A 25,475-nucleotide genomic window follows, 5' to 3' on the forward strand; every position below is an offset into this window, starting at 1 on the left:
AATTAAATTGTGCTGCATATTTTATGCTATAAAGATGCAGGATTTTGGGGTTTAGGAGGCTTTCCCCATGTTTATGAACCCAAATTTTGGGACTTGTCCTCTGTTTAACAAAGAATTGATGAAGACCCAATAAGGAAAAAAATTTTGAATTATGAAGTTTATTTAGGGAGAGATCACAATTTTGTAGGGTTCATGTAAGGGAAATTAAGATCTAGGAAGAAGGCTAGAGTCATAATCATGTAGGAAGTAGGAAACATGCACTTGTGGAAAAACAGCATCATTCATGAGATTCATTCATGGGGGAGATAGAACAGAACCTAGATGCTTATGTATGGAGATTTAGAAGGAGCATTATTAGCACCCATCCTGAGTATTCCCATGGAAGACGGTTAAAACAGCAGATGGTTGTTTAAAGAAGAATAGCAGCGGTAAAAGTATCAAAGCAGAGACCAAGAAATTTAGAGAAGAAATGAGAAGTAAAGAGAGTCACAGTCATGGTTACCCCACATTTAGAGAAATTACACAGACATCGGGATTTTCATTAGAGAAAGCATCTACATAGTAGATGTGGAGTGTAAGTGAAATAGGCATGTGGTAGAGTCAGAGACCAGAGGAAAATTGTACATGTAATTAAAGTGAGGACTTAATCCAAGCTATAAAGTTGAGGCCAACAGAAAAACCTCCCAGACCAAGAAGCAGTATTCTGCTCTCCTACCCCCCACGTGTACTCTTATAACCAGAGTAAGGAGAGGCAAAGAGAGTCAAAGAAGGCTTGAAGTAGATTTTATAGTCCACTGAAAATATATTCTTCTGTCAAATTCAGGTGTGTGAAGGGAAGACCCAGTTGTTTGGTAGATTTGAAGAGGTAGGTTTCAGGGCCAGCCCACTTGGGTGTGAAGGCTGGCTATCTAGGTAGTGTGCTAGACTGTGGGCAATAGGGGCCTCTGTAGTTGTTATAGATCAGTCTTTGTCAGATGTGAGTTCCATTCTGCTGAGCCCCATTCCTGCAAGAGCGAGGTGGCCTAGGTCTTCCCTGGGCTTCTGTTTCTAACTGAAGCTGCCTAATGGAACCCAGCTTTCTCTCCTATTTCTCCTTCATTTGTTAATCTTAATTGCCAACTTTTCTGGGTTTATAATCTTGTATAAGCACATCTCTGGGTGTTTTACTATTAGTGTGTTTTCAGAATGTTTTAACTAAGGAGGAAAGACCCAACCTGAATGAAGGCAGCCTCCTCCCGTGGGCTGTGGTCATGGGCTAAATAAAAGGAAAAGAGGGGCTGGAGAGATGGCTTAGCAGTTAAGTGCTTGCCTGTGAAGCCTAAGGACCCTGGTTCAAGGCTCGATTCCTCAGGATCCACGTTAGTCAGATGCACAAGGGACCGCATGCGTCTGGAGTTTGTTTGCAGTGGCTGGAAGCCCTGTCACGCCCATTCTTTCTCTATCTGCCTCTTTCTCTCTCTCTGTCACTCTCAAAAATAAATAAATAAAAAATGAACCAAAAACAACAACAAGAAAAAAAGAGACCAGCTGAATATCTGCTTTCATCTATGCTCCCTGCTACAGACATTGTGTGACTTCCTACCACATGTTCCTGCTGGCAAGCCTTTCCCACCATGGTGAACTATATCACTTCTTAAACTATGAGTCAAAATAAGCCCTTCTTTCCTTAAGTTGGCTTTTTTGGGAATTTGTCACAGCATTGAGAAAAGTAACTAATACACTAAGTACTATGTAGATTATATAGTATATAATATTGATTTTGATATATGTATATAATTATATGCAGTAGTATTTGTTTCTATAATTGTTTGAAAGCTGTTAAGAGTTATGAGAACATCCTATTAATGTAATAAAACATCTTAATTAAAAATTTAAGAATATAGTTTCTTACGAGATATTTTGCATTCTGTGAATGGAAATGCAAACATTAAATGGAATTTTTCCAATTAATTTCAATGATGAATTTCTTTTTTGCAGTCATTTAGTTTAGCTTCCCTCCATCTTTTCTTCAATACTCACATTGTTCCATGATTATGCTGTTCTCCTGGTATTTGTACTGGTTAATTATTTTGTAAAATTCATTGCATTTAGAACATGTTGGAGACCTGTGAACATGTCTTTGAGATCATATCCAGAGAGGTTTAACTGAAGGAAGCCCCGCAAGATATGTGGGTTAGCACCATCCATTGTCCTTTGATCCCAGACTGAAAGGAATGGGGTGGGGCGGTGATGGGAGAAAAAACACAGCTTAACCCCAGTCATCATCTCTGCTTTTTGAATGGTGACAAAATGTCACCTTACCTTTCAGCCTCCATGTCTTCCCTGCCAGGACTGGTTATCTCTTTATACCTTCATTAAAAACAAACCCTTCTTTCTTTCAGGTACTTTGGTCAGATATTTTGTCACATCAGTGAGAAAATTAACTAGTACAGAATCCATTCTGCTTCTGTTCCCCTGGCAGAAAGTTGCACTATAAAATGGAGTGAATGTACATACCAAATTTTGTCTTCATTGAAATTCTTCCAAAGCTTTAAATAAAGTGGAAATTTTATATTTTTTTGATATTTTTATTTTATTTATTTGCAAACAGTGGGAGACAGACAGAGAAGTGACAGATAGAGAAAGAGAGAGAGAATGGGTGCTCCAAGGCCTCTGGCTGGTGCATATGAACTCCAGATGCATGTGCCACATTGTGCATTTGGCTATATGTAGGTACTGGGGAATTAAACCAGGATTATTAGGCTTTGTAGACAAGTGCTTTTTCCAGTGGGCCACCTCTCCAGCCTCCAAAATTTTTTCATTTAATTTTCATCTCTGGATCACTTTTCATGGTATTCATGGTAATTGTACTTGTTTCAATAATCATATGGACTTTTGCCAATGCTGTCCTGGCCATGTACTATTTATTATGACATAGTATCACATAAGAAACAGTTTTCTAAATGTCAGAGATATAGATTGGAATCCATCCTTCCTATTCCAAATATTACTGAAAAGTTAATAATATTTATTTTGGGGTGTGTGTGTGTATTCAGGCAAAATTTACAAATATATTTACAATTTACAAATATATATATAAGTTTACAAATATATTTACAAATATTTACTAATATATATAAGTTGAAACAAAAGTAAGAATGAGTTACTGTCAGTCACCTTTAGTTGACTTTCATTTTTTTTTAAATATTTTTTTTAAATATATTTTTTAAAATTTTTATTTGAGAGCGACAGACAGAGAGAAAGACAGATTGAGGGACAGAGAGAGAATGGGTGCGCCAGGGCTTCCAGCCTCTGCAAACGAACTCCAGACGTGTGCGCCCCCTTGTGCATCTGGCTAACGTGGGACCTGGGGAACCAAGCCTCGAACCGGGGTCCTTAGGCTTCACAGGCAAGAACTTAACCGCTAAGCCATCTCTTCAGCCCTCATTTTGAGCTGCTTTTATTAGAAATGAAAACAATTAAGTCAGTAGGGTCGCGTTGTAACTTGTTACACAGGTGTGTAGCCTGACTTTCATATGTAGTTCTTTGTCTTTGTTTCTTAATGTTAAGTGCTATTTATAGTGATTTGGTTGAATGGTTGTAGCAACACTGCTTTTCAAATTATGGATTTTTTTAAAGCTATAAACCAAAGGAGATATTTCACTATCTCAGGATCAAAATTGCTTTTCCTAAAACTTTATCTTAATAATTTTAAAGATAGTGTGCTTTTAATACAATTTCATTTGCAATCCATAAAAGTAATTATTTTCAGTAACATCACTCAGTGATTTTCAGTATACCTTGGCTATCCTTATCTCTTGGGTTCCATATCTGAAGATCCAACTAAGCACACATCAAAAATATTTGAAATTTTTGTATCATATTGAATGAGCATAATTTTTTAAAGTCATTAAGCAATGTAATATAACAATTATATGCATTAACATACTAGTTTTATAACTAGGTAATGAAAGTAATTTATATGTTATTTAAATTATATAGGTAGATATGTAGATTATATGCAAATAGTATACTATTTTATATAAGTAACTTGATTAGTGTGGTGATTTGAATTAAGTATCCCCCATAAAGTTGTGTTTTCTTTTTAAAAAATTTAATTTATTTATTTGAGAGAGTGAGAGGCAGAGAGAGAGAGAGAATGGGCTCACCAGGGCCTCCAGCCACTGCAAACAAACTCTAGATGCATGCTCCACCTTGTACGTCTGGCTTACGTGTGTCTTGGGAATCAAACTGAGGTCCTTTGGCTTCGCAGGCAAACACCTTAACTGCTAACCCATCTCTCCAGCCTCATGTGTTCTTTATACTAGCAAATTAAAAAATTGAGCCTCCTGAAGGAGGTATGTTTTAGGTGGCCGACTTACTGGTGTTGTAGCCAGCTTCCCCTTTGCCAGTATGTGGCATTCTGTCCTACTGCTGTTGTCAACCTGATGTTGGCTTGGAGGTGATGTCCCGCTTCTGTTCATGCCACAGTTTCCCCTTCTATCATGGAGTTACCCTCAAGTCTGTAAGCCAAAATAACAAACTACCAGCTGCTTTTGGTCTGATGCTTTCTGCCGGCAATGTGAAGATGACTGCAACAGAAAAATTGGTATTGAGACATGGGGTTGTTATTGCTTGAAACATGACAGTGTGGTGGAATATGGAAGAATTTGAAACCTTGGCCTAAGAGATACCTTGCAGGGCTGTAAGTACAGCTTGATGGATTCTTGTCAGAGTTAAAAGACCTGAATGCAGATAAGAACTGTGGCCTGTGAATTTTGGCTTATGAGGGTAAGAAAAAGCTTTGTCTGGGCTTATCTAGAAACAGTTTGTGTGCAAGGCTTGCTAAATTCCGCCCACTTATGTCTTGAGAACTTGTGTGGGGTTCCTTTGTGTAGAAATCAACTAGTATAAGTAGATAGATAGATAGGGCACAGAAATAAATGAAAGCTTCTGGCTCAATACAGTGTCTTGGTTCAGCTGCAATTTTGTTTGAGAGAATACAACCATTGAGATTGGGCCAGCAGAAAGAATGATGACTTTTTAAGTCAGGGTCCTGAATTCTGAAGGAGTGTCTTGCTCTTCAAAGTCAGCTTCATTCTCCCCTAGATTAACAATTTGGTAGCCCACCTGGTACTATGGAGTATAACAAATGTAAGAGAGTGTGATTGAATCTACAACCTGGTTTTGTTATTTGGAAATGGCCATGGAGAGTGTGAAGCAGGGTTGAAGGAAGTCCAAATGGAACCATGAGGATGACCCATGTTGCAATGGAGACCCAGGGGAGGTACTAGGACTATAGGATACCTGCCATGGAGAATTGCTGGCTTGGGATTCATTATTACCCAGTGTGTGAGGAGCCTAGCTTGAGGGGTAGAATTTGAACTCCAGAGACTTGTTGCTGGTTAGAATCATTAGACTTGAAGACTTGTCACTAGTTAGAGTTATAAAATTTGGAGTTACACATTTAGATGTTTGCCCTGTTTGTTTTAAATCTTGCGTTGGTCCTATCTGTTTTTGCTATACTCAGTGCCATCTTTTGCAGTGTGTTTATTCTGTGCCATTATGGTTTTGTTTGTTTTTATTATGGCTTAATTAAGAGATCTTGGAGTATGGGTATGTTTGAACAGTGTTGGGATTGATAAAAACTATGGGGATGTTTAAAGTTGGACTGAATGCATTGCATTTTACATCATGGGTGGTTGTGAGTTCATGGGGGCCAGGGGCAGATTGTGGTGGTGGTTTGAATTAGATATAATCTCATGTGTTTTGAATGCTAGGTCCCCAGCTGATGGCCATTTGGGAATGGTTGCCTCCGGGAGGAGCCAGCTTTCCCTCGCTAGTGTTGGCACATTCTCCTGCTGCTCTTGTTCAGCTGATACTGGCCAGGAGGTGATGCCAAACCCTCCCTTCATGGAAGTTCCCCTCTAGTCTACAAGCCGAAATAAACCCTTTCCCCTCATCAGTTGCTTTTGGATGGGTTCTTTCTGTCAGTAATGTGAAGGTGACTGTTATAATCATCCATAGATTTTGATATCTGTGAGGGCCTGGAACACCCTTAGTATATAAGGGATGGTGATTGCTTTATAAAGTCTGCATTTCTAGTTATCCACCATTTTATCCCTTTCTATTAAAAATCACATATACGTTAGTAATTGTTCCATTTTTCTACTACTCATTCATGGTAGCTACAAAGATACCCTTCATCATTGTGCTTTTACAACTATTCTGACCATTTCACATAAAAGAAATAATATACTAACTATTTTCTTGGCTGGCTAATTTAACTTAGCACAGAGTTTTCAACGTACTACCAGCTCATAGTATATATTAGTACTTCTTTTCATGAATGAGTAGTTTTTATTAAAAGTTACATTGTTGCAGACTGGTTCTATGTACTGTCTGTACTTACATGTACAGACCTTTGATTTTGTTATTATTCCAGAAACAACAGGCTATAACAACTATTTATAAAGAATTTATTCTGTGGTAGGTATTGTGTGTCATCTAGAGATTAATATTATAGAAGGATATTTTTAGTTATTTCAAAAATCTGCCATTTACACAATGGACTTGAACATCCTTGGATATAATTTTTGTCAGTGGGTCCTGTAAATGTCTTCTAAGGATGTTGGGGGACATTTTAAAAAAATATTTATTTGAGAGGGGGTCAGATAGAGAATGGGCATGCTAGGACCTCTAACCACTGCAAACAAATTCCAGAGACATGCACCACTCTGTGTATTTGGTGTACATGAGTATTGGGGAATCAAGCCTGGATACTTCTGCTTTCTAGGCAAGTAAGTGCATTGTATGTATTTCTACTTTGGACTGATAAGTAAGACCTCTTAGTTATGGTAAATTTCAAGGAACTTTGTGTGGCACCTGCAACATAGGCATTCTTTGTTACCCTACAAGGAATGCAAGCGTTGAAAAACCCCTGGGGGTTAGAATGAGGTACCAATCAATGAGCCAAACCTGGACTTGAATTGTATTCTCTGTTGTATGGATACTATATTTGTATATTTATCAGCCCAGTCATGTTTGTGTTAGCTTTGCTTTTTTACAACTATACCATATTCTTCTAGAGAAATTTGTATACACAATTTTCTACAGACATATGCCTTTAATTCCCTTTGATTTGCACATAGCAGTGGTTCATATTTTTAACTATACTTTTTTTTTCTCCTTGAGGGGATATCATATTATTTTCCAAAGTGCTTGAAGTATTTTATTTTCCTGCCAGCAAAGTATAACAGTTTGAATTCCTCTACATCCTTACCAGTAGTTTATACTATTTTTTTTGTAGCTATCCTACTTGCAAAGTGATATCAAGATTGTTATTTTTCTTTAATTATAGTAATTTTTAAATCTTATATTTTAGGTGCTGTACTGCTTTGTAGTGTACAAGGACTAGCAATTAATATTGACCCAATCTTATACACATGGCTTATCTATCAACCACAAAAACGAACAAGCAGACACATGCAACAGGTGAGAGACTCCAGTTTTTCTTTTCATATATATGAATAAAAATGCATCATTTTCTCAGTCATATGGTAAAGTAGATATGCTATTTTTAATTGATTCTTTTTTAAAAAAGATATGCCGGAATTTCTTTAAACTACATGCTATTCCTTTAAAAGAATATTCCTTTAAACCTTATTAATAAGTAACTTCTTCGACTATTGAAGGGGCTTTCATACCGATTGAAACTAGATTAGGTAGGTGTTGCAGTGGGGTTCGCATTGCTGGTAGAAATCACCCAATTAAGAGCAGCTTCTGGGAAAAAGGTTTATTTTGGGTTACAGGCTCGAGGGGAAGCTCCACAATGGCAGGGAAAACATTGGCATGAGCAGATAGTGGACATCATCCCCTGGCCAACATAAGGTGGACCACAGCAACAGGAGAGTGTGCCAAACACTGGCATGGGGAAACTGGCTTAACACCCATAAGCCCACCCCCAACAATACAATCTCTCCAGGAGGCATTAATTCCCAAATCTCCATCAGCTGGGAACCTAGCATTCAGAGCACCTAAGTTTATGGGGGAAACCTAAATCAAACCACCACATTCTGCCCCTGGCCACCATAACCTGATAACATGATGTAAAATGCATTCATCTAACTTTAAAAGTCCCATAGTTTTTATCAGTTCCAATGATCTTCATACATCCCCATAGTCCAAGATCTTTTAACTGAGCCATAATACCAAAAAATAACCTCAAAAACACATAATGGCACAGAATAAACATTCACACTACAAAAGAGGGCATTCGGCATAGCAAAGAAACATTCTGCCAATACAAGATTTAAAACAACCAAGGCAAACATCAAACTCTGTAGCTTCAAGTCCAACAACTCTAGCTAGTGACAAATCTCCAAGTCTAATATCCAGCAACAAATCTCTGGCATTCCAATTCCGCCCCTCCAACTAGGCCACTCAACAGTTCTAGAAAACTTCACAGGGGCCGGCAAGTCTCCTTGGCAGCCATCTTGTGGTCCTGGCATCTCCACTGGGTCTCCACTGCAATCCACAGTTCATCCTTATGTCCCCATGGGATCTCCATGCAGGCATCCAGCAAACCTGCTTCACACTGTCCATGGCCATTTCCAAAACACAAGACCGTGTGGAAAACTCAATGACCCTCTTTCCAGCATTTCTTATACTCCATAATACCAGGTAGGGTGCCAATTTGTTAATCCAGGGGGGAATAAAACAGACTTTGAAGAACAGGACACTCCTTGAGCACTCTTGCCCCTTCAAAAGAGTCTACATTCTTCCTGTTGCCCTAATGCAGGTTAGCTAGCCCAGTCTCAAAGGTTGTAATCTCTCAAACAATTTTCAGGTGAATGAGCAGCAGTTTAGGCCCAAAGATTTTTCTTTCTGTGCCATTGCCTTCTGCTCACACCAGTTCATTTCTATGCAAAGCAACCCTGCACAACTTCTCAGGACACAGGCATAAGAGCAAGCTTCTCACACAAACTGCTAACCCAGTCCAAGCAAAGCTCTTTCTCACCCTCATAAGCCAAACCTCACAGTCCATAGTTCTTACTGCATTTAGTTCTTGCAGCTCAGACCAGAATAGTCCATCAAGCTGTACTTACAGCACTACAAGGCATCTGTTAGACCAAGGTTTCAAATCCTCTCATATTCCTTTTGGAAATCAGCTCCAAAAGGCCAAAGCCATGCAGTCAGGTGTCTAGCAGCAATCCCACTCCTCAGTACCACTTTACTGTTGCTGTGAGGTTCACATTGCTGGTAGAAATCACCTAACTAAGAACAGCTTGTGGGAAAAAGAGGTTTATTTTGGTTTACAGGTTTGAGGTGAAGCTCCACAATGACCGGGAAAACGATGCCATAAGCAGAGGGTGGACATCACCCCCTGGCCAACATAAGGTGGAGAACAGCACCAGGAGAGTGTGCCAAACATTGGTATGGGGAAACTGGCTTTAATACCCATAAGCCCGCCCACAACAATACACTCCCTCCAGGAGGCATTAATTCCCAAATCTCCATCAGCTGGGAACCTAGCATTCAGAACACCTAAGTTTATGGGGTTTACTTGAATCAACCACCACAGTAGTCATATTTTATTTACCTATTTTCCCTAAATTACATATGTGTCATTGCTTTGTAAGTATCAGCTTTTTTATTATTGTTATGTTAGATTTCTCTTTGGATACATTGATTCTTTCTTGAATGCTTAATCCTAGTAATTAGATATTATGTGCAAAAGGTTCTAATTCAACTTAGTTCAAAAGGTTATAATTTATAAAATATTAGTAGTAGGCAATTCTAACTTTGAGTATGGTCAAATGTATCAGAATAATTAAATGTAATTCTGAAAACTGGATTTATTGCTCTCACTTAAAGAACAAATGATATTTATTGAGAATTATTCACCTTCAGTAACTCTGTTAGTAAATATCAGACTGGGAATTTTTCTTTAAAACATTTATCTGTGTAAATGCATGCATGTACCAGGGCTTCTTGGCATCACTGACTGCAGACAAATGCCATTTTTTGCATCTGGCTTAAGAGGGTGGCTTGGAAATTGAACCCTGGCTCTTAGGTTTTGCCAGCAAGTGACTTATAATGCTGAGTGATTTCACAAGCAGTGAACTGAGAATTTTAAGGCCATTCTTATGCTACATTGAATTTTACTTTTTCATCAAGAGTTGCAATTTTGACTATATTTCAGTGAGCAAAGATAAAGTAGTTGCTTTGTTGTCCAACTCAGCACTCATGTATGCAATATACAATCATGTTTTCTAGATTTTCTGAACTTTCTAGATATGCTGTAATTATCAATTCTTTAGACATGTAGAGAATTCTCATCATTTTCTTCAAAAATTGCACTGTCCATATTAACACGTTTTTTTTTCTAAAAATAGCTTGTTTTCCAGGTGTTAGAATTTTTAATGAAAATTTCATTTTTGATTTGTCCTCACAGCATTATTTTCATACTTCTTATTATAATCTATATTTACTTATAGGTTTTTTATGTTTTCATGCAGAATTGTCAATTATGATCTGAAAATATTAAATGAAAAAATCCAGCAATAAATAATCCATGCTTTAAATAATTTTAATTATAATGTGTTGTGATTGTTTTCCTTTATTACTCTTGTTATTCTCTATTTGCTAATCTGCTTATTAAACTTTACGTATTAAATGCATAGGAAGCTGAATAGGACAATTACTTATTAGCATCTAGTAGGAACTGTTGGTTTTGGGAACCCTCTCAAGCACCAAAATCTGTTCATACTTGGTTTTCTTATATAAAATAATGTAATATTTTCATCTAACTTATTCATATCTTGTTGTATACTTTAAATCATCACCCAATTACTTGTAATAACTAATAACAGTATAGATGCTATGTAAATACTTAGATTGTATAGGTTAAGTAATAGAGCAAGAAAAAAAAATCTGTGTATTCTGCAGGTTTGTTTTTTCTCTTTAATGTTTCAACTTGGGTTGGCTGAGTTTGCATCTATGTAACCCACAGGTAGACAGGGCAACTGTACATAAAGGTAGGATATAGTCCACACCCTCAGGCATTCACTAGAAGTGTCAGAGTATATCCACTGTTATGTGAGAGGAAGAGGGAGAAAGAAGTGAAGAAGTGAGATTGTTTGACTTTAAATAATAAATCATGAATCTCGACTTACAAAAATTCCCTCTTTGTGGGTGCCATGTCTAACAGTTACTACTTCAGAAAGGCAGTAATTAGGTTTTACTTTGTTTCCTTCAGCAGCCTGTGGTAGCTGTCCCTCTTGTTCCAGCAGTTAACAGAAGGAAAGAGGATGAATTATCTGTTGGAAGTGCACCTTTGGCAAAACAGCAGTCATATCAGGCCTCTGAATATGCCAGCAGCCCTATAAAAACAAAAACAGCAACAGGTATGCTCACAAATAAAGGACATCTGTTATCTGAGAATTAATTTTTTTCTGAATATTTTATTTTTATTTATTTATTTAGAGAGGAAGAGGGAGAGAGAGAATGAATGAATGGATATGCTAGAGCCTCCAGCTGATGCAAACAAATTCTAGATGCATGCGCCACCTTGTGATTCTGACTTTCATGGGTCTTGGTGAATCAAACCTAGGTCCTTGGGATTTGTAGACAAGTACCTTAACCACTAAGTACAGCCCTACTTTACTTTTCAAATATACTTTTTGCCTGTTTCTATAGGTAGTTTTGTTTAGTAAGGAAAAAATAAAATATTTAATAACCCAATTTGCAATTATGATGAATAGTCATAAAATAAGTGACATGGCCTGGAAATACTGCTCAGTGATGAAGAGCACTCTATAAACCATTCCTCTACAAGCATGAGGGCCTTCTGTGAGGAGCATAGACCTGAGAATTGCCCAGGCTTGCATAAAAAATAGCAAGGCTTTTGGATCAGCAAGTCTCTGGATCAAGTAAGAAAGGGAGTAAGTGTGATGGAGGGGGATTCCTCCCAGGCCACTGCAAGTGAATGTGCCCTTCTACAGCTCAGCACATGAGGCACCACATTGGCACATGCTTGCATACATCACACATGAAGCATAGACACACCGTGTTATACTTACCTTCATTACTTTCTGTATAGAATGTGAAAAACAAAACATTGATTTTTTTTCTTCAAATTATCAGTATGTATGTACTGTGTATTGTTTTTCCCTTAGAATTAAAAACACTTGCCTCTTCTGTCCTTTGTTTTTCCCTATCTTTCAAATCTTTATATTTCTTGTAATTTATCCTTATAGATAAAATCACCAGTATTTTATCAATCTTGGATGTCTTCTAAAGTCTGCATAAGGATGACCAGCTATTAAACTTGCCCTCCTGTGAACTGTGAAGGTTTATAGGAGAATTGTGTATGTTCTCTGTGAGGTGCCTCCCGCTTTCCCATCACCTGGGAAGTTAGTAATAGTATTCTTTTATAAAATATTTTATTTTTATTTATTTATTTGACAGAGAAAGAGAGAAAGAGAGAGAGAGAATGGGCACACCAGGGCCTCCAGCCACTGCAAATGAACTCCAGACACCTGTGTCCCCTTGTTCATCTGGCTAACTTGGGTCCTGGGAAATCGAACCAGCATCCTTTTGCTTTGCAGGCAAACGCCTTAACCGCTAAGCCATCCCTCTAGCCCAGCAATAGTATTCTTTTTTTCTTTAAGATCAGTGTTTTCTTTATTTAGATATTGGTTTCCAGAGTTTTGAATTGAAATGTACAGTCATTTATTTTTATTTCTTTTTAATATTTTATTTATATGCAAGCAGAAGTGGGAGAGAGAGGGGATGGGGGAGGGAGAATAGGAGAGAATGAGAGAGAATAAGTGCGCCAAGACCTCTTGTTACTACAAAGCAATTCCAGGTGCATGTAATCCCTTTACTTTATAATTAAGGAGTTCCAGTTGTAAATTTTTTTTTTTTTCAAGGTAGGGTCTCACTCTGGCTCAGGCTGACCTGAAATTCACTCTGTAGTCTCAGGGTGGGCTCAAACTCTCAGCGATCCTACCTACCTCTGCCTCCTGAGTGCTGGGATTAAAGGCGTGTGCCACCACGCTCGGCTCCAGTTGTAATTATTTGATAAAGAGTTAGTTCAAAAATTTTAAGCATGTTTACAGAGAGGTTCAAAGTATACCTCCTCTTTTTAACTAATGTCATTTTACTTGGGCATAAATATTTTCCTAGATGATATTCACAACTGAAATACTACTTTTGGTTTTCCGAGGTATGGTTTCACTCTAGCAACCCGGCTAAGCCTCGAACTCATGGCGATTCTCCTATCTCTGACTCCTGAGTGCTAGGATTAAAGGCGTGTGTCACCACGCCTGGCTGAAATATTACTTTTGATACATTTTTCTTCCAGGATAAATGCTTAAATATCTTCCACAGTCATTAAGTGGTTTTACCAAAGTAAATGGATTTTCATGTTACAAATTTTTGTCAGGTAGAAAGGATATCTCTCTTATGCCTAATTCTGGAATATGAACTAAATATGAATCCATCTTGAAATTCTAAAATAGTAACTTGTTCTGTTACAGATAATGACAGATTTTAGACTACTCTCTTCTTCCTGTAGAATCTTTATTTTCTTCAATACTTAAAGAGACTTTATTAGATTAAGAGAAAGAAGGAGGAGAAAATTCAGAGAGCTTCTTCCACGTGGAAGGCAGGAGGGAATAGAGTACACACTTGTGAGTAGGGGATGGGGGACTCCCTGCTGTCTCAGCCTAGCAGGGACAGGATGAGGGGAGCTTACCAGACCAGGAACCTAGAAGTTCAGGAAAGATGAAAAGCCAGAAAAGCAATTTTTTTTCTTTTCTTTTTTTTTTTTTTAAGGTAGTAGGGCCTCAAACTCTAGCCCAGTCTGACCTGGAGTTCACTATATAGTCTCATGGTGGTCTCAAACTCATGGTAATCCTCCTATATCTGCCTCCCAAATTCTGGGATTAAAGGCATACATCACCATGCCTGGCCAGAATCTTTCTTTTGAGAATGAACTTTGGCTATTAGGTGAAATATTTTAATTACGTTTATCTGGCCCCATTCCAAACTACAGTATTACAATTCTAAGAAAGATTTAATGATAAAATTATTTATAGTCCAGGATGAATTTGTCAATTTCAGTATACCACAATTTTTTTTTTTAATTTTTATTAACATTTTCCATGATTATAAAATATATCCCATGGTAATTCCCTCCCTCCCGACCCCCACACATTCCCGTTTGAAATTCCATTCTCAATCATATTACCTCCCCATTACAATCATTGTAGTTACATATATAAATTATCAACCTATTAAGTATCCTCCTCCCTTCCTTTCTCCACCCTTTATGTCTCCTTTTCAACTTACTGGCCTCTGCTACTAAGTATTTTCATTCTCACACAGAAGCCCAGTCATCTGTAGCTAGGATCCCCATATGAGGGAGAACATGTGGCGCTTGGCTTTCTGGGCCTGGGTTACCTGACTTAGTATAATACTTTCCAGGTCCATCCATTTTTCTGCAAATTTCATAACTTCATTTTTCTTTACCGCTGAGTAGAACTCCATTGTATAAATGTACCACATCTTCATTATCCACTCATCTGTTGAGGGACATCTAGGCTGGTTCCATTTCCCAGCTATTATAAATTGAGCAGCAATAAAGTATACCACAATTTTTAAAATAAGATTGTGTTTTATTTCTCATGTGAAAATTTGTTCAGCCCTCCAATATCAGGTAGTTTCTTGTTGCTTTGTCGGTTCCCTTCATTGTCAGCTTGTCTCATGATTCATACCATCTTATATGCTAATCAAGTCTGCATTTAGTAAGCAGAAATGAAGTATCCCCCATGTCTTTAAAAACTATTTCTTTCTCAACTTTTATGTGCATTAGACTAAAAGTTAGTCACAGATTGACTTGAATGAAGGATCTCAGAAATATAGTCTGAATATTTTAAGGCTGTGTACATGAATAAAATTTATGGGGTCTAACTAAGAAAGGAAAGTTGATTTTTGAGGTCTCTGGTTAAGTTAAAATGTACTGTAACAAGCTGATTTTGGAAGAAAGTTAAAAAAAATCTTTTTGTGTGGATATCAAAACACAAAGCTGGCAGAAGATTTTCATGCATACTTGAGTCATTGCTTAAATTTTTTACAATAACAGATACAAAGTGGGTCATCAATTGTAGATCATAGTTACAAAATGAGACCATAGGGTGAGAAGAGAGCCCTAAATTTTGAGGAAATTTTCATTAAGTAGATGGAACAAGTCAGAAAGGTATTCAAGCAGAATTATGAGGATTAGGCAGTATAGCAACATGTTTATATTAAATAGTTTAAATGAGTATCTGGAAGAAGGTGGGTAACTGTACTACACTACAGACTCATGAAACACAGTTAACCTGACATATGCTAGGGAATGAGTGAAAATGAGGTAGTAAGAATGGATGACCAATGTATACCACTCTTTCAAGAAATGACCATGTATACACATGGTTAGGGGGACTATAAGCATGCAGAGGAAGGAGAGAAATTGGAGATTCTGAAAATATTAGAGATAAAGTATATGGGGACATACAAGTAAATCATAAGCTATGAAATTTTATGCAGAGTTGTAGTGCTTAACATTCAGGAGCTTTATATCAGTTTTTGAAACAGGGATAAGAATATATGTCATTACTGTGAGTTTTAGTGTTCATTGTGCAAAAAATTTATGCGTCCATCATAAGTATTATTTTTCTTGCCCTGTTTCTGAGGACAAAAGAGTTTAGGAAATATATAAATTTATGATTAACTATTTTGTTCACAATAGTTGCTTTCTAAGGCATTGATACATTTTTAATTTCTAATTGCTAACAACTGTTGATTAAAATCAAAATAAATCACACCAATGCCCACATACATCAACATCACAATACATCCAGAGATTTCCAAACCATCCTTAATTTGATTAATCTTGAATTTTCAGCAGGTATGTTCCTAATTATACTTTGGAATTAGAATAAAATGTCATATAACGATTACATTTTTGTGGATATGTATATTGGAAGTTCCTTGCTTTAATCATGAAAGTTTAGCTTAGAATTCCATTCCTTTAAGATACTTAATTTCAATGGAGAATATTGAAGCATGAAGGTAGACTAAGTATCATATGCTATTGATTTTATTTTCTTGGATGAATGTGGTTTAAAAATATTTTTCAATTTAAGAATAAAAAAGATTCATATGCAAATGAACTATGTCTGATATAGCACATCTAACAGAACAACTTAAAAATACTGAAGGAGTCATCAAACAAAATAAAAACTATATTTAGAAATTAACTTTTTCTCTACTCTTGTAAATTTAAAAAATAACATTTTTAGTCAAGTAAAAAACACATGATTTAATGTGTTAGTAGTTGATAGAGATTAAATTAATGCTTAAAATTCCTTTGTATATTATTTGTCTTCATTCTTGCCAGTAGATGTAATTTGTAATTAGACATTGGGAAATTTGGTTCTTAAAATGAAATTGAACAAATTCTAGATGGTTATTGAAGTGTCAGCCATAGTGTAGATTGTCAATAACCATGTGTTCCTTAATGCTTTGTTTTTCTTCCTGTTTCATTGATGTGCAGCTGGTAATTTTATACACAGAACATTCATTTTTCATCTGATAATGTTTTTTATACATAACTGCATATTTACTTGGTATTTAGGACACACCTGAATTTCTTGCATTGTTAGTATTTATATCAGGATTCCTCATGTGAGTCGTTAGATTATAGACAGATGCATATTTAAATAAACTTTAAAAATTTGTTTCCAGTTTGTGGACTTTTTTTTTGAAAAAATCAAGTTGTAAACTTTTTATTACAAACTAAAAATGAAGTTTTCAATAAAGAAAGTCCACACGCTAAGCTGGGATAGAGAGATGGCTTAGCAGTTAAGCACGTGCTTGTGAAGCCTAAGGACCCTGGTTCAAGGCTTGATTCCCCAGGACCCACGTAAGCCAGATGCACAAGGGGGCGCATGTGTTTGGAGTTCATTTTCAGTGGCTGGAGCCCTGGCGTGCCCATTCTCTTTCTCCGTTTCTTTCTCTCTCTCCCCCTCTCCCCCTTTCTCTTTCTGTCTGTCGCTCTCAAATAAATAAATAAAAATAAACAAAAATAAATTTTAAAAAAAGTCCACAAACTGCAAGCACCTGTTAATAAAGGTCTTAAATAATTAAAAAAAATTGTGTCCAAGTATGGCCTATGCGGTATTTTGTAGATGCTATTTTGATTAGTTCCTGTAATGTATTGAATTTCTTAAAACTAATTTTGTTGGTCTTCTGTATGTGTGTCATGCACACAGATAGTCATAGCCTATGCATATGAACACAGAAGTTGGAAAAGATATCAAGTATACCTCTATGCAACTCTTCCAGTTTATTTCCTTGAGACAGAGATTTCCACTGAACCTGGAGCATCTCATTTGCTGTTGTTGTTAGGCTAACTGAGCAGGAAGCACTAGTGATCCTCTTGTCCCTGACCTACTAATTTCTGGTTTACAGGCACATACAGCCATCCCAGCTTTTTGTATGGGTATTGGCCATCAAATTCTAGTATTTCTACTTACATAGCAAGTGTTTCTGTCTGCTGAGCTATCTCCCCAGCTCCTTGATCTCTATTTTTTAATGCACTGAACTTTGTTTAGGTTGTATTTGGTATTTTTTTTTCCTTGAAACTGTTGTTTTGGGTATTTAAATTAGGACATAATATAATGTGTGTGTATGTGTGTGTGTGTGTGTGTATGCATATGTATATATATATATATATATATATATGTCTGTTTGTGAGTCCACAAGTGCATATACCCCAGTGTGCTTGTGGAAGTTAGAGGCCAACTTCAGGTATTGCCTCCCATCTTGTTTGATGGAGGTTCTTTCCTTCATTGCTGCTGCTGCTCTTTGTTGTACATCCCATCTTGTCATCATTGTCGTATCATAGGGTTAGAGAAGCTGACCATGGTCTGGCTTTTTATGTGGGTCCTGGGGATCAAGCTCAGGTACTTTAACTTGAGTGACAAGCACTTTATTCACCAAACCATACCTCACGTCCTACTTTGTTTAAAAATTACTGGTTTTGTTTTAGGACTTTAAAAATTATATTTCCCCCTTTTTTCTTTTTCTTTTTAAAATTTATTTTGAGAGAGAGAGAGAAAGAGGAGAGGGAGAATGGGTGTGCCAGGGCCTTCCACCACTGCAAATGAACTCCAGGCATGTGCTCCCCCTTATGTGCATGTACAACATTATGTGATTGCATCGTCACTGTGTCTGTCTATGTGGGACCTGGAGATTCAACCATGAATCCTCAGGCTTTTCAGGCAAGTGCCTTAATTGCTAATCCTTCTTTCCAGCACCAAAATTGTATTCTTATTCCATTTTTCTCAACAATTGGTTTCAAAGGCTAACATAACTTAAAAGCTACCTCACTGAAATACATAGATCTAAGAAGGAAAAAAAAAAGCATGTTTATATATTTTCAGTTTAATCTAGTTAGCAATGTTTTGCTGATAGAACTACTGAACTGTTGTCACTTAAATTATGAAACACTTAGAAGGTGGCATCACCTGCCACAGCTTGCTGTTGAAAGCAGGAATCACAACTTTTTGGGAAAGTATTGTCTTTTTGTTTTAAGTCAGTTAGCTTTTTAAAAACAGTTTTTGTTTGTTGGTTTATTTATTTGAGAAGTGAGGTGGTGGGTAGAAAAGGGGCATACCAGGGCATCTAGTCACTGCAAATGAACTCCCAGTATGTGCACTACTTAGTGCATCTGGTATACATAGGTCCTGGGGAAATTGAACCTGTGTCCTTTGGCCTGGCTGGCAAGTGCCTTAACTGTTAAGCCATCTCTCCAGCCCTTAAGTCAATAAATTTTGTCTTTGCATCTTATTTCTGGGTGTATTCCTTTTATAGGAATCTATACAAATTATAACATTTAATTTATTTAGTTAAAATAGCTAACATAACCTATATATTAGTTTAACCATAAGCATGTAGACTATAATAAACTATAGCAGAATAAATGCAAGATTGAAGACCTGTCCAGTTCTTTCCTGTTGTTGGATGCTTGCTCTTCCTTCAGTAGCCTTACTTAACTCATTGATGTCTGTGTTCTTCTGATGCAGGGAAGGGCTTCAATATCTGTATATTTTATATTTTATTAATAAACCATCTTTTCCTCATATTTATGTAAATATATATAAATATCTATATCCTAGCTTTTTTCCCAAAGAGGCCTGTGAATGGTTTTTTTAGTATGTATACCCCATTTTTATGTATACCCCATTTGGGGGACATATGGCTATTGTTTAGGAAAATCCTTTGAACAGGTACACTGTGCCTTGGTTGCCATCTTGTGTGCAATGAGTTATTTTAACTGTATTAACTATATACAGATGGGCAGGAAGGAAGAACATAAGCCTAGGATTCAATGTAAGCCAGGCCCTAAGGGGTCAGGAAGACTGCCCAAGAAAGATGGTTCCTCATCCGTGTGTGTCCTGCTTGAAGTACAGATAAGAGAGTTCAGAAATCATCCCATCCTGCATTTTATGCACCAAGCCAGCAAGATTTGCTCACTAAAGTATTGGAGTATCTAAGAAAACAAGAATAGAGCCCAAGCTTTTCTGGCCAGGTTCTTCCTGTCATAAGACATTACCAATCTCTTAGCTTAGGTCCTTTTGTTCTACTCATAGGATCCCTGGGTAGGTGAGGGGAGGAAGCTGTACAGTGCAGTCAGCCCAGAGCTCTTTCTTGAGTGCACAAGCTGACCCAGAAGCTAGCATGCAAGACCTGAAAGCTAGGAACAATTGCATCAGGCTTTACAACCCAGAATTTGTAAACATACAGTTTGCAAGCTACTTTCTTTTGATTTTACTCACAGTGGCCCAGGAACTTGAAAGCCATTGTAATTCTTGGCTTTCAACAGCAGCCTGTAGCAGGTGACACTGACTTCTAGGTCTTGGGTGCTCAACCCTTAGCCCTATGGCAACAAATGTTAGGTCTCTTAGGTCTAGAGTGACCCAGTCCTCAGCCCATGTTAGGGACAAGTGTTAAAGCTCTTGGGCCTAAAGTGTTGAGATCCACACCCCTTGAGAGGGGCTAATGGTATAGCTGTTGGGCATATGTTGACACAGAGTTCTTAGCAGTTTTCAGGAACTCTTCTAGCCATTAGAAGTTATCATTTCTCTTCACTGGTTTGTTGTAGACCTCTGCCTTTTCTCAACCTCAACATTTTATCCTCTTACTTTATCTCTATTTCTATCATTTCTCTCTCTCTCTCTCTCTCTTTTTTTTCTGCTTTATAATTTCTGCCCTGGCTGCTCTCTACAGTTCTCCATCTGCACTTTTGTCACTACTTCTGTCACCAGCACCTCTGTTGCTGCTGCCTGTGGCACCTCTATGTCTCTGCTGTTCAAGGTATATAGAAAAGACTACCAAGAGAATTAGGTCTAACATTGCAACACCATGTGCAGCAAAGGAGGGTGTCCTCTGGCAGGCTAGAAGGAAAAGTAAATTTAACAGCCTGAAAAGTAACGTAAACAGTTACAAAGGGTGTTCGGCAAGTGTGCTTGTACCAATCATGCCCAACTTCATAGAAAGAATGCACTGTACCAATTACTACTGCACATTTCTGCATCAATGAAGTGCTGTGTTTCAATCAATTCAAAATCAATTGGGCCACCAAGGGGAAGTGATCATTCTCTGGATTGAAAGAAAGTAGTCACTGGGTCATGTAAAGTTCCACATGCTTGACATCAAAAATAGCCTCCTGTCAACTACTAGAGATAGCCATGGCCTAGGCCACTACCTTCTGGAGCCAGAATTGTGCTTTATCAGCAAGCAGCCATGGGTGCTTGGCCTTTCTTGGGTCATGTGTTCACATCACTCATAGTTGTTATGATTTGTTCAGTGTTATCCTAGGTTTTCATGTATGCAAAGATTGGATAGCAGAAGAATGGCCAGTAATGGTAATTTCTGAGAGTTAGTGAGCTATTCAAGTTTTTAACTACTAAGTTATCATTTTACCAGTAGGCAGAGCATAGTTTAAATGTGATTATGTAACACTTTGAATATGCCATATTCACATATTTCTCTTCAAATATGATAAATTGACAATAAAAGTAATACACACATGAAATAGGGGTTAGGAGAAGAGAATCTAGAATGGGCATGAGCTGTATAAGATAGGCTGGAGACTTCACCAGCCCCCTGTTCCCATGATGAATATAGCAACATTTGTAGCCTTGGTTTATTGAGATTGCTTCTCTCTGGGTAGCTCAGGCTGACCTAAAACTTGTGATTCTCCTACCTCTGTCTCCCATCTTTGGTTCTGGTGATGCAGGATTTTGGAGTTCAGGAGGGGTACCCCAAATTTATGAGTCCCAATTTTGGGTGCTGCCCTATTTTTAACAAAGAGTTGATAAAATGACTCAAAAAAGATAAATTATAAGTTATTAAATTTATTTATGGTGGAATCACAAATTTTGGGGCTTTATTTATGGGAAATTGGCATCTAGAAAGAAGGCTAGAGCACATTAAAGGTAGGAAACATGCACTCATGTGGCAAACACAGCATAATCTATGAGAATCATAGAGGTTTTTGGAGAAAGACTGGAGTGGAGTCACAAGCATGTGGAAGATAGAACCTCAGTGTTTGTGTAGAGAGATTTAGAAGGAACACACAAAGCATCCACCTTGAGCCTCCCCATGGCAGAAAGTTAAAGAGTGCAAATGGTGGTGGCTTAAGGAAGAATAACAGTGTGAAAATATCAAAGCAGATACGAAGAAATTCAGATGAGAAATGAGTAATAAAGAGAGTTATACCCAGGCTTAACCCTGAGTTTAGAGAAATTACACAGATAACGGGCCCAGGATTAAGAGATAGCACCCATGTGGTATATCTAGAGTGTAAGGAAAATTGCACATGGTAGATTCAGAGACCAGAGGAAAATCATACATGTAATTAAAGTGAGACATTATCCCTAAGTATAAAGCAGGGACAAGCAGAAAAATTCTGACTAAGAAATAGTATTCTTCACTTACTTGCCAAGTTATGTGGGGAAGAGGGGGTGGAACCAGAGTAGGGTGAGGAGGAACAGAGAGAGGGGGAGAAGGCAAAACAAAACAAACTGGAAAAAAAAAAAAAAAACAGCCCTTATAGTCATTTGAAAATGTATGCTTTCTTCAGATTCAGGTATGTAAAAGGGAAGACCTCGTTACTTTGTAGATTTAAAGGGGCAGGCTCCAAGGCTGGGCTCACTTGGGTAGTGAAGGCTGCCCATCTATGTAGTGTGCTAGATTGTAGACATGGGGGGGTGGTGCATTATATCTGTTGCAGATAAGGCTCAATCAGACATGAGTTTCATTTCTGAGTTTTATTTGTGTCAAGACAGGTTGTCATGTGGGAATACAATCTCCTGGTTTTCTCTTTTGGGCTTCTGTTCCTAACTGAAAACTGCCTAAAACAACCTAGCTTTTTCCTGTTTCTCATTCATTGGGATTACAGTCTTTGTCATCAGGCCTGACTATTTCAGTTTTTAACCCAGAATTTATTCAGATGGAGGAACTTAAGATATATATTTTTGCTACATACAATTTTGAGCAGTTCAGTTCTGTTTTGTAGTCTTTATTAATTTTATAGGTTCTTCTGTTTCATTATAAATAATTTTTATTATAAATTATTTTGAGTTTTTATAATGTGATTTGAACTGTAATATCACTTTATTATGAAGTTCTTTGAGAACACATTAAGATATTAATAAGTGCATTGTAAATGTTTGAAATATCGAATTCTTTGGAAATCAGTGTTTTCTTCTATTTTTATATGAATTGGCAAGAAGTCAGCAAAAATTGCTTTTTATGCAGTCTTTTCGCCCCCTTTTAGCAGTCAGACCAAGATTATAGTTTCCAGATGAAATTCTAAATGTCACATAGTGATGACATATATTTTCCTGGTTGGCTCAGCATGAGATTCAATTTTGCATGCCATGTCACGCTGACTTGTAGAATCCAAAAGCCCCTATTTCCCAAGGGGCTTTCAAGAGTGATAGTATCAAATGTAGTTTGTATTTTGATGAAAAGTCTTAAGCATTATTGCCTTTCTCTGGCAAGTTGTTTAAAATTTTAAATAATATCAAACTTTTAGAAATTAAAAAAAAATAGAATTGTAATGGTCACTCTCTCTCAGATATATAAATGGATATTGTCAAGCAAAGTTGCTAAAATTAATGATCAATGTAAAGTGAAAGAATAAGTAAGATATGCTAGATAAATTAATAGACTAAGGACATAAAAGCTTATTTTTCACCCTACCCCCAATTCATGTCAAACTAACCAGCCTCACACAGTGTTGTTTATTTCAACTAAATGCACCTTGTAATATGTGACTATTGCTTTAAGACTGCACCATTCCCCCAAATAGGTGACAGTTCTTTGAAATGATTAAAAACTCAAAGTAAACATATCTCTCTCTCTCTCTCTCTCTCTTTCTCTCTCTCTCTTTGCCCAAGGTGGGGTTTTACTCTAGCCCAGACTGACAAGGAACTCTCTGATTACTGTTCACTAATCCCAGGCTAGCCTGGAATTCACAGCAATCTTCTTACCTCTGCCTCCCAAGTGCTGGGATTAAAGGCATGTGCCAACATATTGGGTAATATCACATTTGTGATGTTTTGGATTTTTTAAAAAAGGGTGCGGACTTCAATCACACTATTTAATTTATCCAACAAACTCGCTTGAGGTGTCATATTATTCTTTTACTTCTTTGACTTATCATCTCCAAGTTACATTAAACTGCAGTAAAGCAAAGCATGAATACACAATACTTGATTCACACTGATGCTCTTCCTTTTTTTTTTTTTTTTTTGTATTTACTGGTTCACTATACCAGCATTAATTTTCCTTTTATTTCAAAAGACTTTTCATACCTATTTTCCAGTAGATTTTTGCTTAAGTATCTTGCATGTCACTCAAGCTTAAAAGTTCTTATTTCCTCTGCTTTCTTAGATATGTTTAAACTTCAGGTTTGGCGCCCCCCCCCCATCACTCACCATGTGGCTTTAATGCTGAACTCTACAATTCCTCCCATCCATGTGTCTTGTTTCTATTCATTTTACCTCTAATTTTTATTGTGGATCTCTTTGTTCATCTGTTTGTAGGCTGATGCCTCAATCATAGCCACAGCATTTCTTGCGTAGAATAGCAGAGGACTAATCTACCTACTCTTTTTTGTGCCATTTCCATTCTTATTTTGTTCTTAGGGATCAGCCCACTTTATTGTCCAGATACTAGTCTCTTTAGCTGAATGTAGGGCTTGTGGAAAATTTGGCAACAGTAAAAGAATTCTAAATATACAATGATTATAAATTAATTAAAAATCAAACACATAATGAATCTGACATGTTTCTTCTGGTAGCACATATTTGTGTTGTTTCTCATGACTTAACTGCAATCATATTTCTGAACACATGAGCACTTTTCACTGTGCATGTCATTTTGCTATGGAATGCCAAGGAAAGCTGCCTGAAATACCTTGACTCAGATCAAGGCTACTGTTTATTATGAATTGCAGTGTTTAACTGTACATACAATGGTTTTGTGCTGCTTAAGAAACATAAGAGTTTAATTATGGAAAATAAGACTTTGTAGTGTCATCCTTCAGGCTGTATCTATTTAGTTTATCTTTGGGTTTTATTGTGTTAGGACATTTGGTTTAAAAATGCTGTTTCAGTTTTTTTTTAATTGTTTATTTATTTGAGAGTGACAGAGAGAGAAAGAGGCAGACAGAGAGTGAGGAAGAATGGGCACACCAGGGCCTCTAGCCATTGCAAACAAACTCTAGACATGCATGCCCCCTTGTGCATCTGGCTAATGTGGGTCCTGGGGAATCGAGCCTTGAACCGGGGTCCTTAGGCTTCATAGGCAAGTGCTTAACCACTAACCCATCTCTCCAGCCCCTGTTTCAGCTTTTTGTTTGACTTTACAAGAAGTCTTTCAATAAATTTTGGTTTGGGTTTAAGACCGAATTTTCTACAGTTTCTGAAATGTCTTTAAATATACTTTGCCATTTTTATGCTATAAATTTGTTCCAAGTAGCATTATAAGCACCGATGATTATAAAACGGAAACATTGAGAAGTATTGAAGATACTCTTGGTCTTACAGTATCAGTGTTTCAGCCAATATATAATTTAAAAACTTATTCCTCATGGAAGAGACAGAGTTGAAAGAACCTACCACAGGGATTTCCCATGCTCTTTGATGTATTCTTTTTACATGACCCATCTATGTAGCTTTCATAAATACTAGCTCTTAGTACAATTGTGTGTGTATGTGTGTGTGTTTGTGTATGTGTAGTGGGTATTTGTACTTGTGTATGGGAGATACACTCACAGGTGCTTGGAAATGAGAGGAGAATGTTGGGTGTCTTTACTCTATTGGTCATTCACATATTTCCTTGACATGGAGACTGCCTCTGAACACAGA

General features: G+C 37.2%; 1 protein-coding gene across 6 annotated transcripts in view; it reads left to right on the forward strand.

Annotated features, from left to right (window-relative positions):
- Window positions 1-25,475, forward strand: part of Vps13b (vacuolar protein sorting 13 homolog B) — a 659,022-nt gene that overhangs the window by 236,953 nt on the left and 396,594 nt on the right. For 5 of the 6 annotated variants that reach the window (XM_045143281.1, XM_045143283.1, XM_004663047.2 and 2 more), the window contains 2 exons: window positions 7,364-7,473; window positions 11,240-11,387. In XM_045143281.1, the coding sequence (XP_044999216.1) occupies window positions 7,364-7,473; window positions 11,240-11,387 (258 nt within the window). The remainder of the gene's footprint in view (window positions 1-7,363; window positions 7,474-11,239; window positions 11,388-25,475) is intronic. The other variant, XM_045143282.1, reaches the window with a different exon arrangement.

Source organism: Jaculus jaculus, chromosome 2 (assembly GCF_020740685.1).
Source record: "Jaculus jaculus isolate mJacJac1 chromosome 2, mJacJac1.mat.Y.cur, whole genome shotgun sequence".
Classification (NCBI taxonomy): Eukaryota; Metazoa; Chordata; class Mammalia; order Rodentia; family Dipodidae; genus Jaculus; species Jaculus jaculus.